This window comes from Scyliorhinus canicula, chromosome 8 (genome assembly GCF_902713615.1).
Source record: "Scyliorhinus canicula chromosome 8, sScyCan1.1, whole genome shotgun sequence".
NCBI classification, from domain to species: domain Eukaryota; kingdom Metazoa; phylum Chordata; class Chondrichthyes; order Carcharhiniformes; family Scyliorhinidae; genus Scyliorhinus; species Scyliorhinus canicula.
Genome location: NC_052153.1, coordinates 50,313,096 through 50,330,722, shown reverse-complemented (window position 1 = coordinate 50,330,722; position 17,627 = coordinate 50,313,096). Strand labels below are relative to the sequence as shown.

General features: G+C 47.0%; 1 protein-coding gene and 1 non-coding gene across 5 annotated transcripts in view; both read right to left on the bottom strand.

Moving 5' to 3' along the window:
* The window catches only part of fbxo10 (F-box protein 10), a 60,696-nt gene that overhangs the window by 21,899 nt on the left and 21,170 nt on the right, over positions 1–17,627 (bottom strand). For 3 of the 4 annotated variants that reach the window (XM_038804530.1, XM_038804529.1, XM_038804531.1), the window contains 3 exons: positions 8,017–8,166; positions 6,394–6,530; positions 4,857–4,927 (listed from right to left, as the gene is read on the bottom strand). In XM_038804530.1, the coding sequence (XP_038660458.1) occupies positions 4,857–4,927; positions 6,394–6,530; positions 8,017–8,166 (358 nt within the window). The remainder of the gene's footprint in view (positions 1–4,856; positions 4,928–6,393; positions 6,531–8,016; positions 8,167–17,627) is intronic. The other variant, XM_038804532.1, reaches the window with a different exon arrangement.
* Positions 12,749–12,838, bottom strand: trnap-agg. The gene is given in 2 exon segments: positions 12,749–12,784; positions 12,803–12,838. It is a non-coding gene; the product is annotated as a tRNA-Pro (tRNA).

The window sequence follows — 17,627 nt, the reverse complement described above, 5'->3', positions numbered from 1 at the left end:
CTGGAGATGGGAACGGCCCAGCGCCCCACATGGAGGTTGGACGGTGCCTTACTAGCTGACAAGGCCTTCAGCAAAAGGATAGCGCGGGTCATAGCAGAGTACACGGGGAACAACCAAAACGGGGAGGTCTCTCCCTCCATGTTCTGGGAAGCGCTTAAGGCCGTACTAAGAGGGGAAATCATTGCCTTCAAAGCGCAAAGAGATAGGGAGGAAAGGGTGGCTAGGCAGAAGCTGGTCGACTCCATACTGGAGGTAGACCGTAAATACTCCGAGGCCCCGACCGTAGAGCTCCTGGCGGAGAGGAAAGAACTACAAAGGAACTTTGACCTGCTTTCCACCAGGCGCGCGGGACCCTGTACGAACACGGAGACAAAGCTAGCCGCCTGTTGGCACACCAGCTGAGAAAGCAGGCAGCCACCAGAGAAATTGCGCGAATCAGGGGTACCGGAGGCACGTTGGAAACAGAACCAGAGAGGATTAACAAAACCTTCAAGGCCTTCTACCAAGAGCTGTACACCTCAGAGCCCCCAACGGGGAAGGCTGGGATGAACCGGTTCCTTGATGGACTGGACATACCAGTCGTGGAAGAGGGCAGAAAACGGGACCTGGAAACACCACTAGCACTGGGAGAGATCATGGACAGCATTAGCTCCATGCAGACAGGGAAGGCGCCGGGACCGGACGGATTCCCGGCGGACTTCTACAAAAAATTTGCAACAGCGCTGGCCCCGCACCTGCGGGAGATGTTCACAGACTCGCTAGCTAGGGGCACACTGCCACCCACGTTAGCACAGGCTTCAATCTCGCTGATACCTAAGAAAGACAAAGACCCAACGGAATGTGGGTCATACAGACCGATATCTCTGCTGAATGCAGACACCAAAATACTGTCCAAAATCCTAGCCAAAAGGCTAGAAGACTGTGTACCTGAGGTGGTCACAGAGGACCAGACGGGCTTCGTCAAAGGTAGACAGCTTACCTCGAACATCAGGCGCCTGCTGAACGTGATAATGACCCCCTCCGGGGAGAGAACACAAGAGGTGATCGTCTCCCTGGACGCAGAAAAGGCCTTCGAACCTCATAGAGGTACTGGAGCGGTTCGGGCTTGGAACAGGGTTCACCGCTTGGGTAAAGCTCCTATACAACACTCCCATGGCGAGTGTACGGACCAACAATACCAACTCCCAATACTTCCAGCTGCACAGGGGCACCAGACAAGGATGCCCACTGACCCGCTGCTGTTCGCACTAGCAATCGAACCGCTAGCAATCGTGCTCAGGGCAGCAAAAAATTGGAGGGGGCTCCGAAGGGGGAGGCAGAGAGCACAGAGTCTCACTCTATGCAGATGATCTGCTCCTCTACATCTCGGACCCACAAAGCAGCATGGACGGAATCATCGCGCTCCTGCCTTTTTCAAAGGGCTGGACAAACTTATCATGGCGTCCGTAATGGGGGGGGGGGGGGGGGGAAGGAGAAAGCTAGGATCCCAAAGAAGGTCCTGCAAAAAACAAAATCCAGGGGGGGCTAGCCCTCCCGAACCTATAATTCTACCACTGGGCGACAACAGCCAAGCGAGTGAGGGGATGGATCCAGGAGCCAGAAGCCGAGTGGGTGCGCGCGGAGGAGGCCTCCTGCATGGGGACCTCCCTCCGGGCCCTCGCCACAGCAGCACTCCCATCCCCACCCAAAAAACACTCCAGCAGCCCAGTGGTGACAGCCACCCTCCAATCCTGGAACCAACTGCGGCAGCAATTTGGCCTGACCAAAATGTCGGACAAAGCTCCCATCTGCAACAACCATAGGTTCAAACCAGCACTGACTGACGCCACCTTCAAAAGGTGGAGGCAGGATGGGGGACACTGACAGTCAGGGACCTATACACGGACGACAGGATCGCAACACTGGACGAACTGACAGAGAAATTTCGGCTAGCCAGTGGGAACGAGCTATGGTACCTGCAGCTCAAAAACTTCTTACGAAAGGAGACAAGGACGTACCCATAGCCGCCACGACAGACACTACTGGAAGACCTACTGGACGCAAGTATCCTAGAGAAAGGGAACTGTAGCGACATGTATGACCGACTGGTAGAAAGGGCCGACACCGTACTGGACACAAAAAGAAAGAAATGGGAGGATGACCTGGGGATTGAGATAGGGTGGGGACTCTGGAGCGAAGCACTGCATAGGGTCAACTCCACTGCCACGTGCGCAAGGCTCAGCCTGACGCAACTAAAAGTGGTACATAGAGCCCACTTAACAAGAAACCGTATGAGTAGGTTCTTCCCGGAGGTGGAGGACAGATGTGAATGGTGCCAAAGAGGCCGGCCAACCACGCCCACATGTTTTGGTCTTGCCCCAGACTTGTGGAGTACTGGATAGCCTTCTTCGAGGCTATGTCCAAAGTGGCGGGGGTGAGGGTGGAGCCATGCCCGATAGTGGCGGTCTTCGAGGTTTCAGACCAGCCAGATCTATTCCTGGGGAGGAGGGCGGACGCCCTTGCCTTTGCCTCCCGGATTGCCCGCCGTAGAATCCTGTTTGGCTGGCGGTCAGCAGCACCACCCAGAGCTGCAGACTGGCTGTCCGACCTCTCGGAATCTCTCCAAATAAAGAAAATCAAATTCGCCATCCGAGGGTCAGACGACGGCTTCCACAGAACGTGGGAGCCATTCATGCAATTATTCCGGGACCTGTTTGTGGCCAACAAACAAGAGGAAGAATAGTCGGGTGGCCAAGAATCAGGGGAAAATGGACGGGAATCGGGGGAAGGTAGCCGGGGGGGGGGGGGGCTACGGGTTCGTTATGGGGGTTTGTTCGCATGGTTTTACGCTTATTTCTTTTTCTTGTTAATTTCTTGTTTTTGTATTGGAGGGGAGAGGTTACTGTTTTTCTCTGTTGTGATAAAATTTGTTGTTGAAAACTTGAATTAAAATTATTCCAAAAAAAAAGGAAGGACAAAGCCGCAAGCGACAGTCTGATGGCGAGCTAAGGCCCAAAACCAAATTGTAAATAAATGCCTATAAACATGTGCCTCGGCCATATTGGGGAATGTAAAATATGTATGCCGGTTAAAGGGGGTGGCCACAGTTGTTATTATGAAGATGCTTACCTGTAAATATACATGTTAATTTTTGCGTGTTTTTTTTCTAATAATTTGTAATTTGTTGGATATAAAATATGAAAACTCAATAAAAAACATTTCCAAAAAAAAAAAGAAAACGCAGCATGTCAGTGCACATGTTTGGGCTGTGGGGGTGAATCCCACGCAGACACGGGGAGAATGTGCAAATTCCACACGGACAGTGACCCAGAATTCGAACCTGGGACCTCAGCACCGCAGTCCCAGTGCTAACCACTGCGCCACGTGCTGCCCCTAATAAATTAACTTTTATTTTAAAAAATTACCAATGCATCAGCAAGGCGCAATACATGTTACACTCTGTAAGGAATGGCACAGGGCTCACATGATGGGAGCAAGGATGAGCCAGTTTTTCGGAGGGGAAGACAGGTGTTGAGGTGTTCAGGTGGCCCGGCAAACCACACCCATATGTTTTGGGCATGTCCGGCTCTGGAGGGGTTTTGGAAGGGGCTGGCGGGGATTTTGTCGGAAGTGGTTGGGTCTAGGCTCAGGCCGGGCTGGGGGCTCGCAATCTTTGGGGTAGCTTTGGAGCCGGGAGTGCAGGAGGCGAGAGAGGCCGGCATTCTGGCCTTTGCGTCCCTAGTAGCCCGGCGCAGGATTCTGTTACAGTGGAGGGATACGTGGCCCCCGAGTTCAGAGACCTGGGTCAACAACATGGCTGGTTGGGGTAGAGCCGGGAGTGCAGGAGGCGAAAGAGGCCGGTGTGCTGGCCTTTGCGTCCCTAGTAGCCCGGCGAAGGATTTTGCTACAGTGGAAGGACGCGAGGCCCCCAAGCGTGGAAACCTGGATCAATGACATGGCGGGCTTTATTAAGCTTGAGAAGGTGAAATTTGCCCTGAGGGGGTAGGTACAGGGGTTCTTCCGGCGGTGGCAGCCCTTTCTCGATTTCCTGGCGATGGGGTAGAGAGTGGTCGGTCTCTGCAGCAACCGGGGGGGGGGGGGGGGGGGGGGGGGGGTTTGGTGATGGTTGGGGGGGGGGGGGGTGTTTTTGCAGCGGTGGGTTTGTTATGTTATTTTCTTCTTTCTTGTATTGCTATTTGTTATTATTTATTTTGGGGGGGGGGGCGATTTCTTTTCTGGTTTTGTTTTGGCGTGGAAACACGCCTTGTTTGTTTTAAATTGCGGGGAGAAAATTTGTTATTGTTATTGTTATTAAAAAACTTGAATAAAAATTATTTAAAAAAACAAAAAACTGTAAGGAATGTTCAAAAATGCATATCTGCCTGTAAAACCTGCGCTGTGCCTTTGCCAAGACCCAAGACTATTATATTAATAGTACTGGGCAGGGAATAACCACAAATGATGGATGCTAATTAATTTTGCACTTCAACTAACAGAATAGCCCCAAACTCCAACCATAAGATCACAATCACAGTCAAGAGTTGCACACTGCATGTTGGGAAATGTTTGGAGAAGAGAACTCTTCCCATGATGGATGCAGCTTATTGAAAGGTTGTAAACATTAGGAGGGAACAAAGATACCCTTTATTCCAATACAACAGGTAAATCAGACTTGGGAAAGTTTACACATACAATAAGGTATAATAAAAACACCTTCTGTCAATTTCTTAAAAAGCAGTATGTGCTTTTGAGTCCCTGATAAAATACAGAATAAAAAGATAAGCTGAGAGTCACAGAATACTACATTCAAATATTTGTATATTTGTATCTTGGTTCAAAAGCCCAGATTTTTGCGTGTTGTAAAGCTGCATACTGACCTAATATTTGGCCCCTTCCATTTTCATTCACTGCAACACCTGCGGCAAGTCCTTGGTAAATGTGATTCCCACTGTGAAGAGACACATTATCAACAAATACAGTCTATGCTGGTGGTAGTTAAAGGGGTAAATCTCTGACCACACCTGCAAAATCACCACTGGCATACCCCAGGATTCCAGCCGTAGCCCCCGACCACATTCTTTTCATTAAATGCCCCTCTGGAATTTTGCCCAGAGGTTTCTGCATTCGGCACTTCGAATGAGTGAGCGAAGAAAGAAAACTTAAATTTAAATAGCATCTTTCATGATCGCAGGATTCCTCTCAGCCAGTGAATTACTTTTGATGTGTCGTCACTCTTGTAATGTCGGAAACACGGCACCTATTTTGCACCAGCAAGATCCCACAAACAACAATTAAATTAATGACCAATCTGGTTTTTTGAGCAATATTGGTTGAGAGATAAATATTGCCCAGGACCACCTGAAGGGGCAGACAGGACCACAGCTTAATGCCTCCTCAAAAAGAAAGCACAGCGTGTCAGTGCAGTACTGAAGGGGTGCTACAATGTCAGTCTGGACATTTTTTGTTCAAGTCTCTGGAGTGGGACTCAGAGGCAAAAGTGATACCATAGAGCCAGACCTCCACCATCAGCACAATATTTGAGTTATGGCAATTTTGAAACTGAACAATGTTACTACCTGTTGAGATGCAAGACATTCATTGCCTTATCACCAACACTATTATAACCTAGAATTAATGCTAAAACAGACAAAGCAGGGTGGCACAGTGGTTAGCACTGGGACTACGACGCTTAGGCCCCGGATTCGAATCCCGGCCTTGGGTCACTGTCCGTGTGGAGTTTGCACGTTCTCCCAGTGTCTGCATCGGTTATACCCCCACAACCCAAAGATGTGCAGGTTAGGTGGATTGACTACTCTAAATTGCCCCTTAATTGGAAAAAAATTAATTTGGTATTCTAAATTTATTTTAAAAACCAGACATAGCATAGTCTAATAACTGTTTGATGGTCAATTTTATTATCGCAAGTCATTTATAGTTTACTTTTGGAAATAAATTCTCAGTGCCTACGGAAGACCTTAGTTTGGGAATATTCCATCGTGTCTTTTTTTTTTAAATCAATGCTTTGAATCCATGGTTTAGCAAAACTTGGTGGAATGGCTGATATCAATGTTTCCAGGCTTTGTTACAAGTCTAAATGTATAAAGTACCTTTTTCCACTGTTACTTTTTAATGAAGATGTGCGGATTATATTTAACTATTCATGATATATACACAAAGGAGGTAATGCAACTTGGGGATTTGTAAATTCAGCAATTACTCATGACAAAAACATGGTGCTAAGCAACAAAATGCAATTCTCAGTTCCTACAAATGTATTTAAAAGACTCCAGGTCATGCAAATATCTTTCATGCTCAGTCAGGCATTACACAAACCCCAGGAATCACAGCTGTGCCTGAGAGATTAGGACCAAAATGACAGAAGCGGCAAGTGAAACAGGTTACCGGAGCACTCACCTCACTACAGGATTCCCATTATATAAAATGTAGATGCCAGCTTCTTTATTTCCATAGATTCGATTACTGCGAATGATGCCTTTTCCATTCCCGAGCACAACAATCCCTGAGCGATGGCCACTGTGTATCTGGTTACACTGCAGTGCAAAGCAAAAAAACAGGGAACTGCCTCAATTAAGTATTGCTGCTTGAATGGCGTCACCACTGCCACGCAGCACTGAAAGACCTGAACATTCACTCAAACTGTTAGGCCATTGCAAAATAGCTCAGATACAGCTCAGGTTGAGAAGATGGCCCATGTAGACAAGGACATCTCTCTTTCTCCACCCCCAACAGATTCAGTCCCCAAATTAGTGTTGCGCACACAGTTAGGGCACTCCTCCGAGATTGGGGTTAAGAAATATCATTAGGCCAGAATAGAGGGGACATTTACTCTCCACCTAGACCATATTTGATGTTCAAGAGAGCCAAATCTTTCAGTGTTAGGTGGGGTGGAAGTGTGCTATAAATTATCCTCGGGACATTGGTTCCAGCTCCTGATCACGATTCAATTATTCTTCTCGAGGGTCAGATAATTACCGAGTTGCATTTGTCTGACTGAATTAGCATCATCAATCTTCATGAAGATAAAAGTCAGTTGCTTTCCGGCTATCAACACATCAATATTATCGGGGTGTCCAAATTGTATTTCTAATTGGAGTTTGTTTTCACCCAGCCAAATTTCCAAATCTAACTTTAAAAAAAGACTTAAAACAAAAGGGGAGAAAACAAGAATCAGAGTAGGATGATTCAAAAATGGTTTCTTTTTGCATCCTTCTGTGCACATTGGTTTGAAGAATTGGCAGCTGTGGAGGGAAGCATTCACCACACTGGAGAGCCAAATATGGGCTGGGAAGTTGTACTCTACTCCGTCTTAACACTTTTTTAAAAAAATAAAAAAATTTAGAGTGCCCAATTCGTTTTTTTCCAATTAAGGGGCAATTTAGCATGGCCAATCCACCTACCCTGCACATCTTTTTTGGGTTGTGGGGGCGAAACCCACGCAAGCATGGGGAGAATGTGCAAACTCCACACGGACAGTGACCCAGGGCCGGGATCGAACCTGGGACCTTGGCGCTGTGAGGCAACAGGGCGTCTTAACACTTTTTAACCCCATTATCAGAGGAGTGGAATTTCCAATTTCTACAACAGCCTTGCTCATCATCCTTCTCACTGTGATCGCCAATTTAATGGCAATTTATGCAAGTTGGAGGCTCCTTTGTACTACAGGATGATGAGCACTAGGACATGGCCCACATTCAATCATGTAGAATCAGTACAACCAGCAGAATGGTGGAGATTTTCATCCCATCAGTTTGGGCTGAATTTAGATGCCGACATGAAAATGATTTTTAAAAAAGCGTAACTTGCTGCTATTAGAAATGTCAACGTGATGGTGTTACTATATAGAAAACAACCTGCAAGACTATTTTTCAATGGGTGTTAAATGGAAAAATATTCTTGTGAGTTTAGAAGCAAATTCTGTCACAACCAGTTTTAAGCAAGTTATGTTTGAGCTGTTCTGAGATTGGCTGCTTGTCGAAATTAGTAGCAGACAGTCATGCAAAACAAAGGGTTAATTACCAGTATCAAAGGGTTGGCTCCCTTCCGGATATCAATGCCAGCCTCCAAATTGGAGTGGATGTTGTTGTCTGCGATTAGACCACTTGCTGCCAGTCGTAAAAAGATTCCTGATGCTTTGCACTGACTAATATCATTCTTTATTATTATAATCTGAAGGTGAGAAGCAGGACCATTAGCTTTTTGATTAACACTGAACCACAGTAACCAACCATGTTAACAAGCTACTAACAATGTACAGTGTTAATTCATTAAACAATTGCATTTCACAGAAATTCAGCACAAGTGGTGACACGCATAAAGAGTCAGCAGGATTTGGGTTCTCACTTCACTAATACATAACCTAGCTCAACACTTCAGAGCAATACTGAGGGAGTGCTGCATTGTCAGAGATGGCATCTCTCGTCCGAGATGTTAAATGAAGGGCCTACCTTAGAAACCTCTTCCAGTTCTACAATACTCTGAGAAATCTGCATTCTTCCTATTTTGTCTAAACCTTTCCTTCATTCCACCACTGGTGGCTGTGCCTTCATCTGAAAAGTCCCTAACCTCTGGAACTCTCTCCCTTAAACATCACCCAATAATCACTCCTCCTTTAAGAATTTCCTTAAAATCACCTCTTTCAGCGAGCTTTGGTCATCTGTCATAAGGACTCTTTTTGCTCTATGTAATTTTTTGTTAATTACTCTATAGCTTAGAGAAATTTAATTACGTTAAAGATGCTATAGAAACCGGTGGGAGGGGAGCGGGCTTGTGCAATATGTTACGGTGGAAGTATTGAAAGTATGTGGATGTTTGCACATTTTTGCCTTTTTTGCTTCCTTTCTGATGATGTCTGTAACTGTTTATAAAGCCAAAAACTACCTCAATAAAATTGTTTATTAAAAAAAAAGATGCTATAGAAATAAATGCAAGTTGTTCTTGTGCATGTACTGTGAAGGATTTTAATGGGATGATTGGAAGTATTTGTACCTCCCATTTTTTCTTAATAAAAATTTCCTCCCATTTTTGGAACAATATCTCGACTGCATTGCCTCACCAGCCATTCCAAACCGTTACTGTTCCACTCCATGGGTGGGATTCTCCAGTCCGCCAGCCACGTGTTTCTCGGCCATGCGCCATTCAGTGGCGGCGTGATTCTTCTTCCTGCTGATTGTCAATGAGATTTCCCATTTTAACCACTCCACACCACCATGAAACCCGCTGGTGGGGGTGCACTGCCGGTGGAAAAATTGAATCGAAACAGCTGGATAAATCTCGGCCCATATTAATATGCACCGTGACATAAATAGGCGATAACCCTCATCGTTTAAATAGCACTTTAAAAATGTTTCTGGAAAGGCTTTTTCCCTGCCGCAGAAGACACCATCATTGCCTAAAGACAAAATAATTCTGCCCAATAACCTGAACGATTTCAAAGGTATCCCTTCTACTGGTTGTATTTGCTTTGTTAAAGTCCCTCTTATAGCGTGGGTCAAAATTATGAGTTAGGATTTCAAATTCTATTCCCTAACAAATGTGTACAATTTATTCAATTTTTGAACTTCGACCACCTATATTCAAAAACTCTTCAATTAACACTCTACTTTAAAGTTGTAGCCAGAGAATGTATCAAATGAACACATTGCGAATCACATTCCGCCATTGGTTAGGGAAAAAAATGGCAGTGGAAAGGAGAGTTTGGAAGAGGAATCTACAAAATACTAATCCAAAATCGCTTATGGACACCAAGTATTGCCTTGCAATGGTTTGAGAGAGTGGCCCTCATTAAAAATGACAGCACATGGAATTGGAGGTAATCCCTGTGACCTGGGTTGATGATTGGTTGGGAGGAGTGAGTAGAGTTGGGATAAATGAAATGTAAAGTGATTGACTGGATATGACAAGTGGTGCTCCCTAGGGCCTGTATGAGGGCGTCAGCTATAAATCATATATTTGAATAAATTGAATGAAGCAAATGTTTTATATTCAAATTTGCAGATTACAGCAAGTTGAGAGGCAGGTTATGTAGATGGGAGCAGGAATGGGGAAATGTATGCCGATGGAGCATAAATGGCTTGTACTTCCTCAAGCTTAGAAGGCCATGGCAGTATCTAATCAAGTTCTTTAACATAAAAGTCTATAGTTTAGGTAAAGATAAATAATTTCCTCTGGTGGGGGATTCCAGAACAACAGAGCATATTCTTAAATTACAGATAGTTAATTCAGGAGTGAAATGGGTACAGCATGTTTTACACATAAATGGTAGTGGAAATCTGGAACTCATTTCCCCAAACATCCGGTTTAGCACAGTGGGTTAAACAGCTGGTTTGTAAGGCAGAACAATGCCAGCAGCGCGGGTTCAATACCTGTACCGGCTTCCCCGAACAGGTGCGGAATGTGGCGACTAGGGGTTTTTCCACAGTAACTTAATTGAAGCCTACTTGTGACAATAAGTGATTATTATTATTATCCATGAATGTTGGGCCAGTTTTTGGGATTGAGTTAGAAGGACCTTTATCAGGTAAGGGTACCAGTGAATATGGAAAAACAGCAGGGAAATGTTGTTGAGGTTAATTTGGTCCCAATTTTTAAGACAGATTGTAGAGATAAGCCAGGGAACTACAGACCAGTGAGTCTCATGTCAGGGGTAGGGAAACTATTGGAGAAAATTCTGAAAGAGAGAACCTATCTCCACTTGGAGAGGCAAGGTTTGATCGGGAATAGTCAGCATGGCTTTGACAGAGGGAGGTCATGCCTAACAAATTTGATTGAATTTCTTTTGAGTATGTGACCAGGTGTGTAGTTGAGGGTAGTTTACATGGATTTCAGCAAAGCCTTTGACAAATTCCCACATAGGAGACATATAAAGAAGGCAAATGCACACGGGAAACAGGGTAGCTTGATATGGTGGATTCAAAATTGGCTAGGCTGTAGGAGACAGAGGATGATGACTGACAGCTGCTTTAGTGACTGGAGGCCAGTGTCCAGTGGCATATTTCAGGGATCCCTGCTGGGCCCCCTATTGTTTGTAATTTCTATAAATTACATAGATAACTATATTGTGGGGGGGGGGGGGGGTAGGTCAGTAAGTTTGTGGATGACACAAAGATTGGCCGGGTGGTTAACATTGTGGTTGAGTGTCTTGGGTTACAGGAAGTTATAGACGGGATGGTCACATGGGCAGAAAGGTGATACACTTTGGAAGGAGTAATGTGACAAGGAAGTATTCAATGAATGGCCTGACACTGCGAAGTTCCGAGTAACAAAGAGAACCGTGGAATATTTGTCCATAGATCTCTGAAGGCAAAAGGGCAGGTTAATAGGGTAGTGAAAAGGGCAGTGAAATAGGGTAGTTAATAGGGTAGTGAAATATATTACAAATGCAGGGAGGTCATGTTGGAGTTGTGTAACATTTTGGTGAGGCCACAGTTGGAGTACTGTATGCAATTCTGGTCGCCAGATTGCAAGAAGGATGGGATTTCACTGGAGGGGGTGCAGAGGCAATTCACCAGGATGTTGCCTGGGATAGAACACTTTTAAGTTATGCAGAGTGATTGGATAGGCTTAGGTTGTTTTAACTGGAGCAGAGAATTTTGAGGGGCCTCCTGATAAAGGCCTACAGAATTATGAGGGACATGGACAGGGTGGATAGGGAGCAGCTGTTCCTCTTAGTTGAAGGGTCAGTTACGAGGGGACACAAATTCAAGGTCAGGGGCAGAAGGTTTTGGGGGGGATTTGAGGAAAAACATTTTTACCCAGAGGATGGTGACGGTCTGGAATTCACTGTCTGGGAGGTTGGTAGAGGCGGGTTGCCTCACATCCTTTAAAAAGTACCCGGATGAGCACTTGGCACGTTATAACATTCAAGGCTGTGGGCCAAGTGCTGGCAAATGGGATTAGGTAGGTCTGTCAGGTGTCTTTCATGCGTCGGTGCAGACTCGAAGGGCAAAACGGCCACTTATGTGCTGTACTATTCTGGTTGAAGCAGAGATTGGCTGCGATCCAACAGAATGGGGGAGCAGGCTTACTGGGTCGAATGGTCTACTCTCCTGTTTCAATATTCCTATGAAAATCATTGGTTTCTCATCACTAGTCTCAATAGTGAGTAGTGGTTGGCTGTCCCGAGCATGGATACCATTAACTAATTGTGACCTTTCAACTAACATTCCACAAATCCATTTGACAATGGGGCTCACAATAGAATTACATAGAATTTACAGTGCAGAAGGAGGCCATTCGGCCCATCGAGTCTGCACCAGCTCTTGGAAAGAGCACCCTACCCCTACCAAGGTCAACACCTCCACCCTATCCCCATAACTCAGTAACCCCACCCAACACTAAGGGCAATTTTGGACACTAAGGGCAATTTATCATGGCCAATCCACCTAACCCGCACATCTTTGGACTGTGGGAGGAAACCAGAGCACCCGGAGGAAACCCACGCACACACTGGGAGGATGTGCAGACTCCGCAGACAGTGACCCAAGCCGGAATCGAACCTGGGACCCTGGAGCTGTGAAGCGATTGTGCTATCCACAATGCTACCGTGCTGCCCTCAAGGAAAATCGCTTATTGTCACGAGTAGGCTTCAATGAAGTTACTGCGAAAAGCCCCTAGTCGCCACATTCCGGCGCCTGTCCGGGAAGGCTGGTACGGCAATCGAACCGTGCTGCTGGCCTGCTTGGTCTGCTTTAAAAGCCAGCGATTTAGCCTTGTGAGCTAAACCAGCCCCTGGTTACAAAAGTGCTTTGCAAGGCTCGTCCGGGACTTGAACCCGGGATCTCTCGCATTTCACCGCAGCAGAAGACCCTAAGCGAGAATCATACCCCTAGACCAACGAGCCAGACGGAACTCCAATTATATTTTCTTCCCTTCTCTCGCCAGGGGTCCTGAGCCAATTGATTGCCATCCAGTTTTGACCAACTAACTTAGTGGATGGATTTGATCCTGGTCCCGGGTCACTGCCCATGTGGACATAGAACATTTGCACATTCTCCTCATGTCTGCGTGGGTCTCACCCCCACAACCCAAAGATGTGCAGGGTAGGTGGATTGGCCAGGCTAAATTGCCCCTTAATTGGAAAAAATGAATTGGGTACTCTTAATTTCTTTTAAAACTAACTTAGTAGAGATTAGATAAACTATTCAAGCTTCGCTCTCTTGATTTAAGATCTCACCTGGGCTGCTACTCCAGAGAACTTCAGTCACTGGACAATTACTAGGGGCTGGTTTAGCACAGTGGGCTAAACAGGTGATTTGTAATGCAGAACAAGGCCAGCAGTGTGGGTTCAATTCCCGAATCGGCCTCCCCGAACAGTTGCTGGAATGCGGCGACTAGGGGTTTTTCACAGTAACTTCATTGAAGTCTACTTGTGACAATAAGCGATTATTATTATTAACTTAAGAGTGGTAGAAGACATTACTCAGATATGCGAACATTTGGAGTTCTCTGCACTATGGGGGTTGTGGCTATTTCATAATTGAATGTATTTGTTGCTGAGATAGACAGATTTTTGCTCTCTAGTGGAGTCCAGACACAATACCCTGTTCCCCCAAGAGGGTAGAAGGGTCAGCCATAGGGCAGCCAATGCCACCTTCGAGGCAGTGGCCGTCAGCAGGGGAGTGTAACCAGGAGGACTGCCGCCCAGTGCCTCAAGAACATAAACGACCTCCACCGGGCCACACGGATGAGTTGGCATCGGCGCCCTGACACCAGTCCCGCCTGCCATCCATGCCCCAACAGCCCTACAGTTGGCACCGCACCATCTCTCCGTCCCCCCCAGCACAAAACCGTGTCTGTGTCCCAGCACATCTTGGAACCCACCTACGCATCCCACACATGCCCAGTGACAGTGCCCATGCCTGACTCCTGCTAAAGCAGCGCCCGCTCCCCCAAACGTACAGCTCACGTGCCCTGTCTTTATCCTCGCAGGAGAACCTGTCCCACAACAGACGGGAAGGGACCAAGATGGCCGGCAGGGTGCCGGACATCACAGTTCTCGTCTCCTACAAGGAACAGGCGTTGGAGGTTGCAGGGGTAGCCGAGGTCACAGACGTCGAACTTGGCCTGTGCTGCAGAGGTGAGCATCTAGTGGCTCCCCCCAGATGACCTGTCACACATGTATTGTTCATGCCAGACATTAACGATCCTCCCCTCCCACTGACTACATGTCCATTCTACCGCAGGATCTCCATCTAATGGTGCCATCCAAGAGAACACCTTGGAGGAGAGCTCTGAGGATTCCACCATCGAGGTGACATAGCTGTCATCCCCACTCTCTGCCAGCGCAGACACACGTACCTCTGTGGGCTTAAGTAGTGGACAGGCTTCTGGGGCACATTCTGGTGAGTACCACACAGTTGCTGATGCACATCAGGTGGAGATAGGAACGTCCAGGGGGGTCTGCAGTCGGAGGCCTGCTGGACCCCACAACCCAGCTGGGTCCCAGTCCGATGTCAAGCCTCTTGACTAAGTTATTACGGAGCTGATGCAGATGCTAGGGTGCGGCCATGAGATTCAGAGGGGCATGTCAGCATCACTCCAGTAGGGAGGGGGTTAAAGTGACCTTCATCATATTACCACGGACGGGGCTCTGTCCTGGAGGTGTTCAGTGGGATGGACAGGCAGAATCTTAAGTTGCCCCTGGTATGAATATATATGCTCCAGAGTGTGGCATAACGGAACCCCGGGTGCAGAGGCCCCGGTCCCCCAGCCCAGGAGCAACACCGATGACGCTCAAACCCCCCCCCCCCAAAGCACTGGGGCAGCTGCCCTGGTGCCCCAGGGCTGACTGCCCAGTTTCTTAGATTGCTACTCACCTCCTCCGATCCCCACAGCAGCCACTGTGCTAGCTTCACGTTTTTAGATAGGTGGGCTAAAGGACACCCGCGTGACCGCTCGCTGGGGAGCCGGTTAGATCACGGAAGGCCTTTAGATAGGACATCCTTCCTATTAACGGGATGGGGATTGGCCTTAATTGGAGATTATTGGTTTCTCACCATGCCGTGGTGGGATCCGAATCTCGCCAACGGGAGCGGGCCGGTTAGATCGGAAACCGATTGGCGCCCGGCGTAGTTCCCGATTTCGGACTCTCCGGTGATTTAACCAGCTCACTCGGATTCGTGCCCGGTGTGACACGGCCATTAGATCGCACCCATTATCATTTCATATACAATTTATTTTCATTCAATAAACATTTAGCAGATGAGAGGAGCAATTTAAAATTGGGTGAAATTAAATTATACGGACTTGGATTGCTCCTCTAAGGTACATTTTAAAAAGTCATTGTAGAGGTGGGAGCTTTCCACAGCAAATACACCACTTTGCATTGTGTGAAGGATTACTTTAATACTTAGAAAATACTTTACCTGGCTTCAGTTGGTATCAAATTTGAATCCAAATTGAGTGACACATGATGCATGCAGCATCGAACCAGTGTCAAAGGATCGAACTATAGGGGCTGGTTTAGCACAGTGGGCTAAGTAGCTGGCTTGAATGTGCCTCAATAGCACTAATATAATATCTAAACCAAGCTTAATACCAGTTAATGGTCATTCACCTAATTCAATTTTTAAAACATTTTTTGGCCCTTTTCTCCTGCCTTGTATTAAATATTTGCCCAGCTAGTTCACCTTCAATTTTTTTTCTCTTCCTTCACTTCCATACATTACATACTGTGCATCTAAATTCAAACGGTACTGTAGCCTTTGTCTTGAATCGGCCACTGCTGATGAATGCTACTTCAACGAGCAGATTATCAAGATGCAACTTGGAGCCTCACTGTGCAGTCTCTTATTGCTATGCTTCTTATCCAATATTCAGAAAAAAAGTACTGAACTGACATCAAAAGTAATCACAGACAGAAGATTTGTTTAGAGCCTGCAATTTTCCTTTACAGGCCAAAGAACAGGATAGACACAGTGTATACATATACTTCACTGCAGTATTGAGGGAGTGCTGCATTGTTGAAGGTGTTGTCATCATAGAAATCATAGAATTTACAGTGCAGGAGGCCATTCAGCCCATCGAGTCTGCACCGGCTCTTGGAAAGAGCACCCTACCCAAGATCAATACCTCCACCCTATCCCCATAACCCAGTAACCCCACCCAACACTAAGGGCAATTTTGGAAACTAAGGGCAATTTATCATGGCCAATCCACCTAACCTGCACATCTTTGGACTGTGGGAGGAAACCGGAGCACCCGGAGGAAAACCACGCACACACGGGGAGGATATGCAGATGAGACAATAATCCCTGTTTACCCTCTAAAACACTCATTGTCAAACTTAGGGGCACGACCTGTGGATGGGTCATGGGTGGGTGTCGGGAGGATCGCGGAGCCATCCGTCACGGCGCTCCTGATCGCGCAAATCCGTGCGCAACAGCCGGCTTTTAATAATGCCGGCTGCGAGCAGCCTTCAACTTGGCCAGTACAGAACAGAACAGGCCCTTCGGCCCTCGATGTTGTGCCGAGCAATGATCACCCTACTTAAACCCACGGAACCCGTATACCCGTAACCCAACAATCCCCCCATTAACCTTACACTACAGGCAATTTAGCATGGCCAATCCACCTAACCCGCACATCTTTGGACTGTGGGAGGAAACCGGAGCACCCGGGGGAAACCCACGCACACACGGGGAGGACGTGCAGACTCCACACAGACAGTGACCCAGCCGGGAATCGAACCTGGGACCCTGGAGCTGTGAAGCATTGATGCTAACCACCATGCTACCGTGAGGCCCCTTAGCTACCGTGAGGCCAGGAACAGATAAAAAAATAAATTTGGCCGCACTGCGCATGCATGCCCAATCATCGGTCACGCATGTGCAGTGCAGCCGCATTTTTTTTTATATGGTCGCAGCCTTTTTTTTCCACGTTCGGGGGGCCAAAGGGACCCAAAACCATTTCCTCCATTTTTGTAAGAGAAAATGGTGGGTTGCGCAGGTCGGCCGGCGTTGGCCGCGAAGGTCGGCCGGCGTGGGTCTCGAAAGTCGGCCGGCGTGGGTCTCGAAGGTTGGCCGGCGTGGGTCTCGAAGGTCGGCCGGCGTGGGTCTCGAAGGTCGGCCGGCGTGGGTCTCGAAGGTCGGCCGGTTGGTAAAAATGGGTCCCCGGAAAAAAAGTTTGAAAAACACTGCTCTAAAAGATCGCAGAGTACTATCCCCGGAAGAGCTGGGATGTTCTCTCCAATGTCTGGGAGAATATTTTTCATTCAGCCAACGTCATTAAAAACAGAATATCTGGTTATTTAACTCATGGAAGTGACCACACTTCAAAACAACCTGCTGACAAGGCATTGCTGCTACCACTGAGTCCAGGCTGTGCTGAGTTAGTCAACTTCAGCTTAGGAATAATACTGATCTGTGCTTGGACAAATGAAGGGAAAGTCCAACAAAAATAAAGCTCAACCAGTATTTCTGCTCTTGTTGGTCATTAACCCGAGTTGGAAAGTGTATCCATCTGAATATATGGGATGGGACAGGGTTAGGTTTAATACCACACCATTTGCTGTGGTGTATTACTTCATGGCCAAAAGTCTACCAACATTTAATGTCCAAATTCTTTTGGACAAGGCAGCAGAGGGATCCTGGAGACAGTATCTGTACCCCGGTATTGAAGCAGTCCCTTTA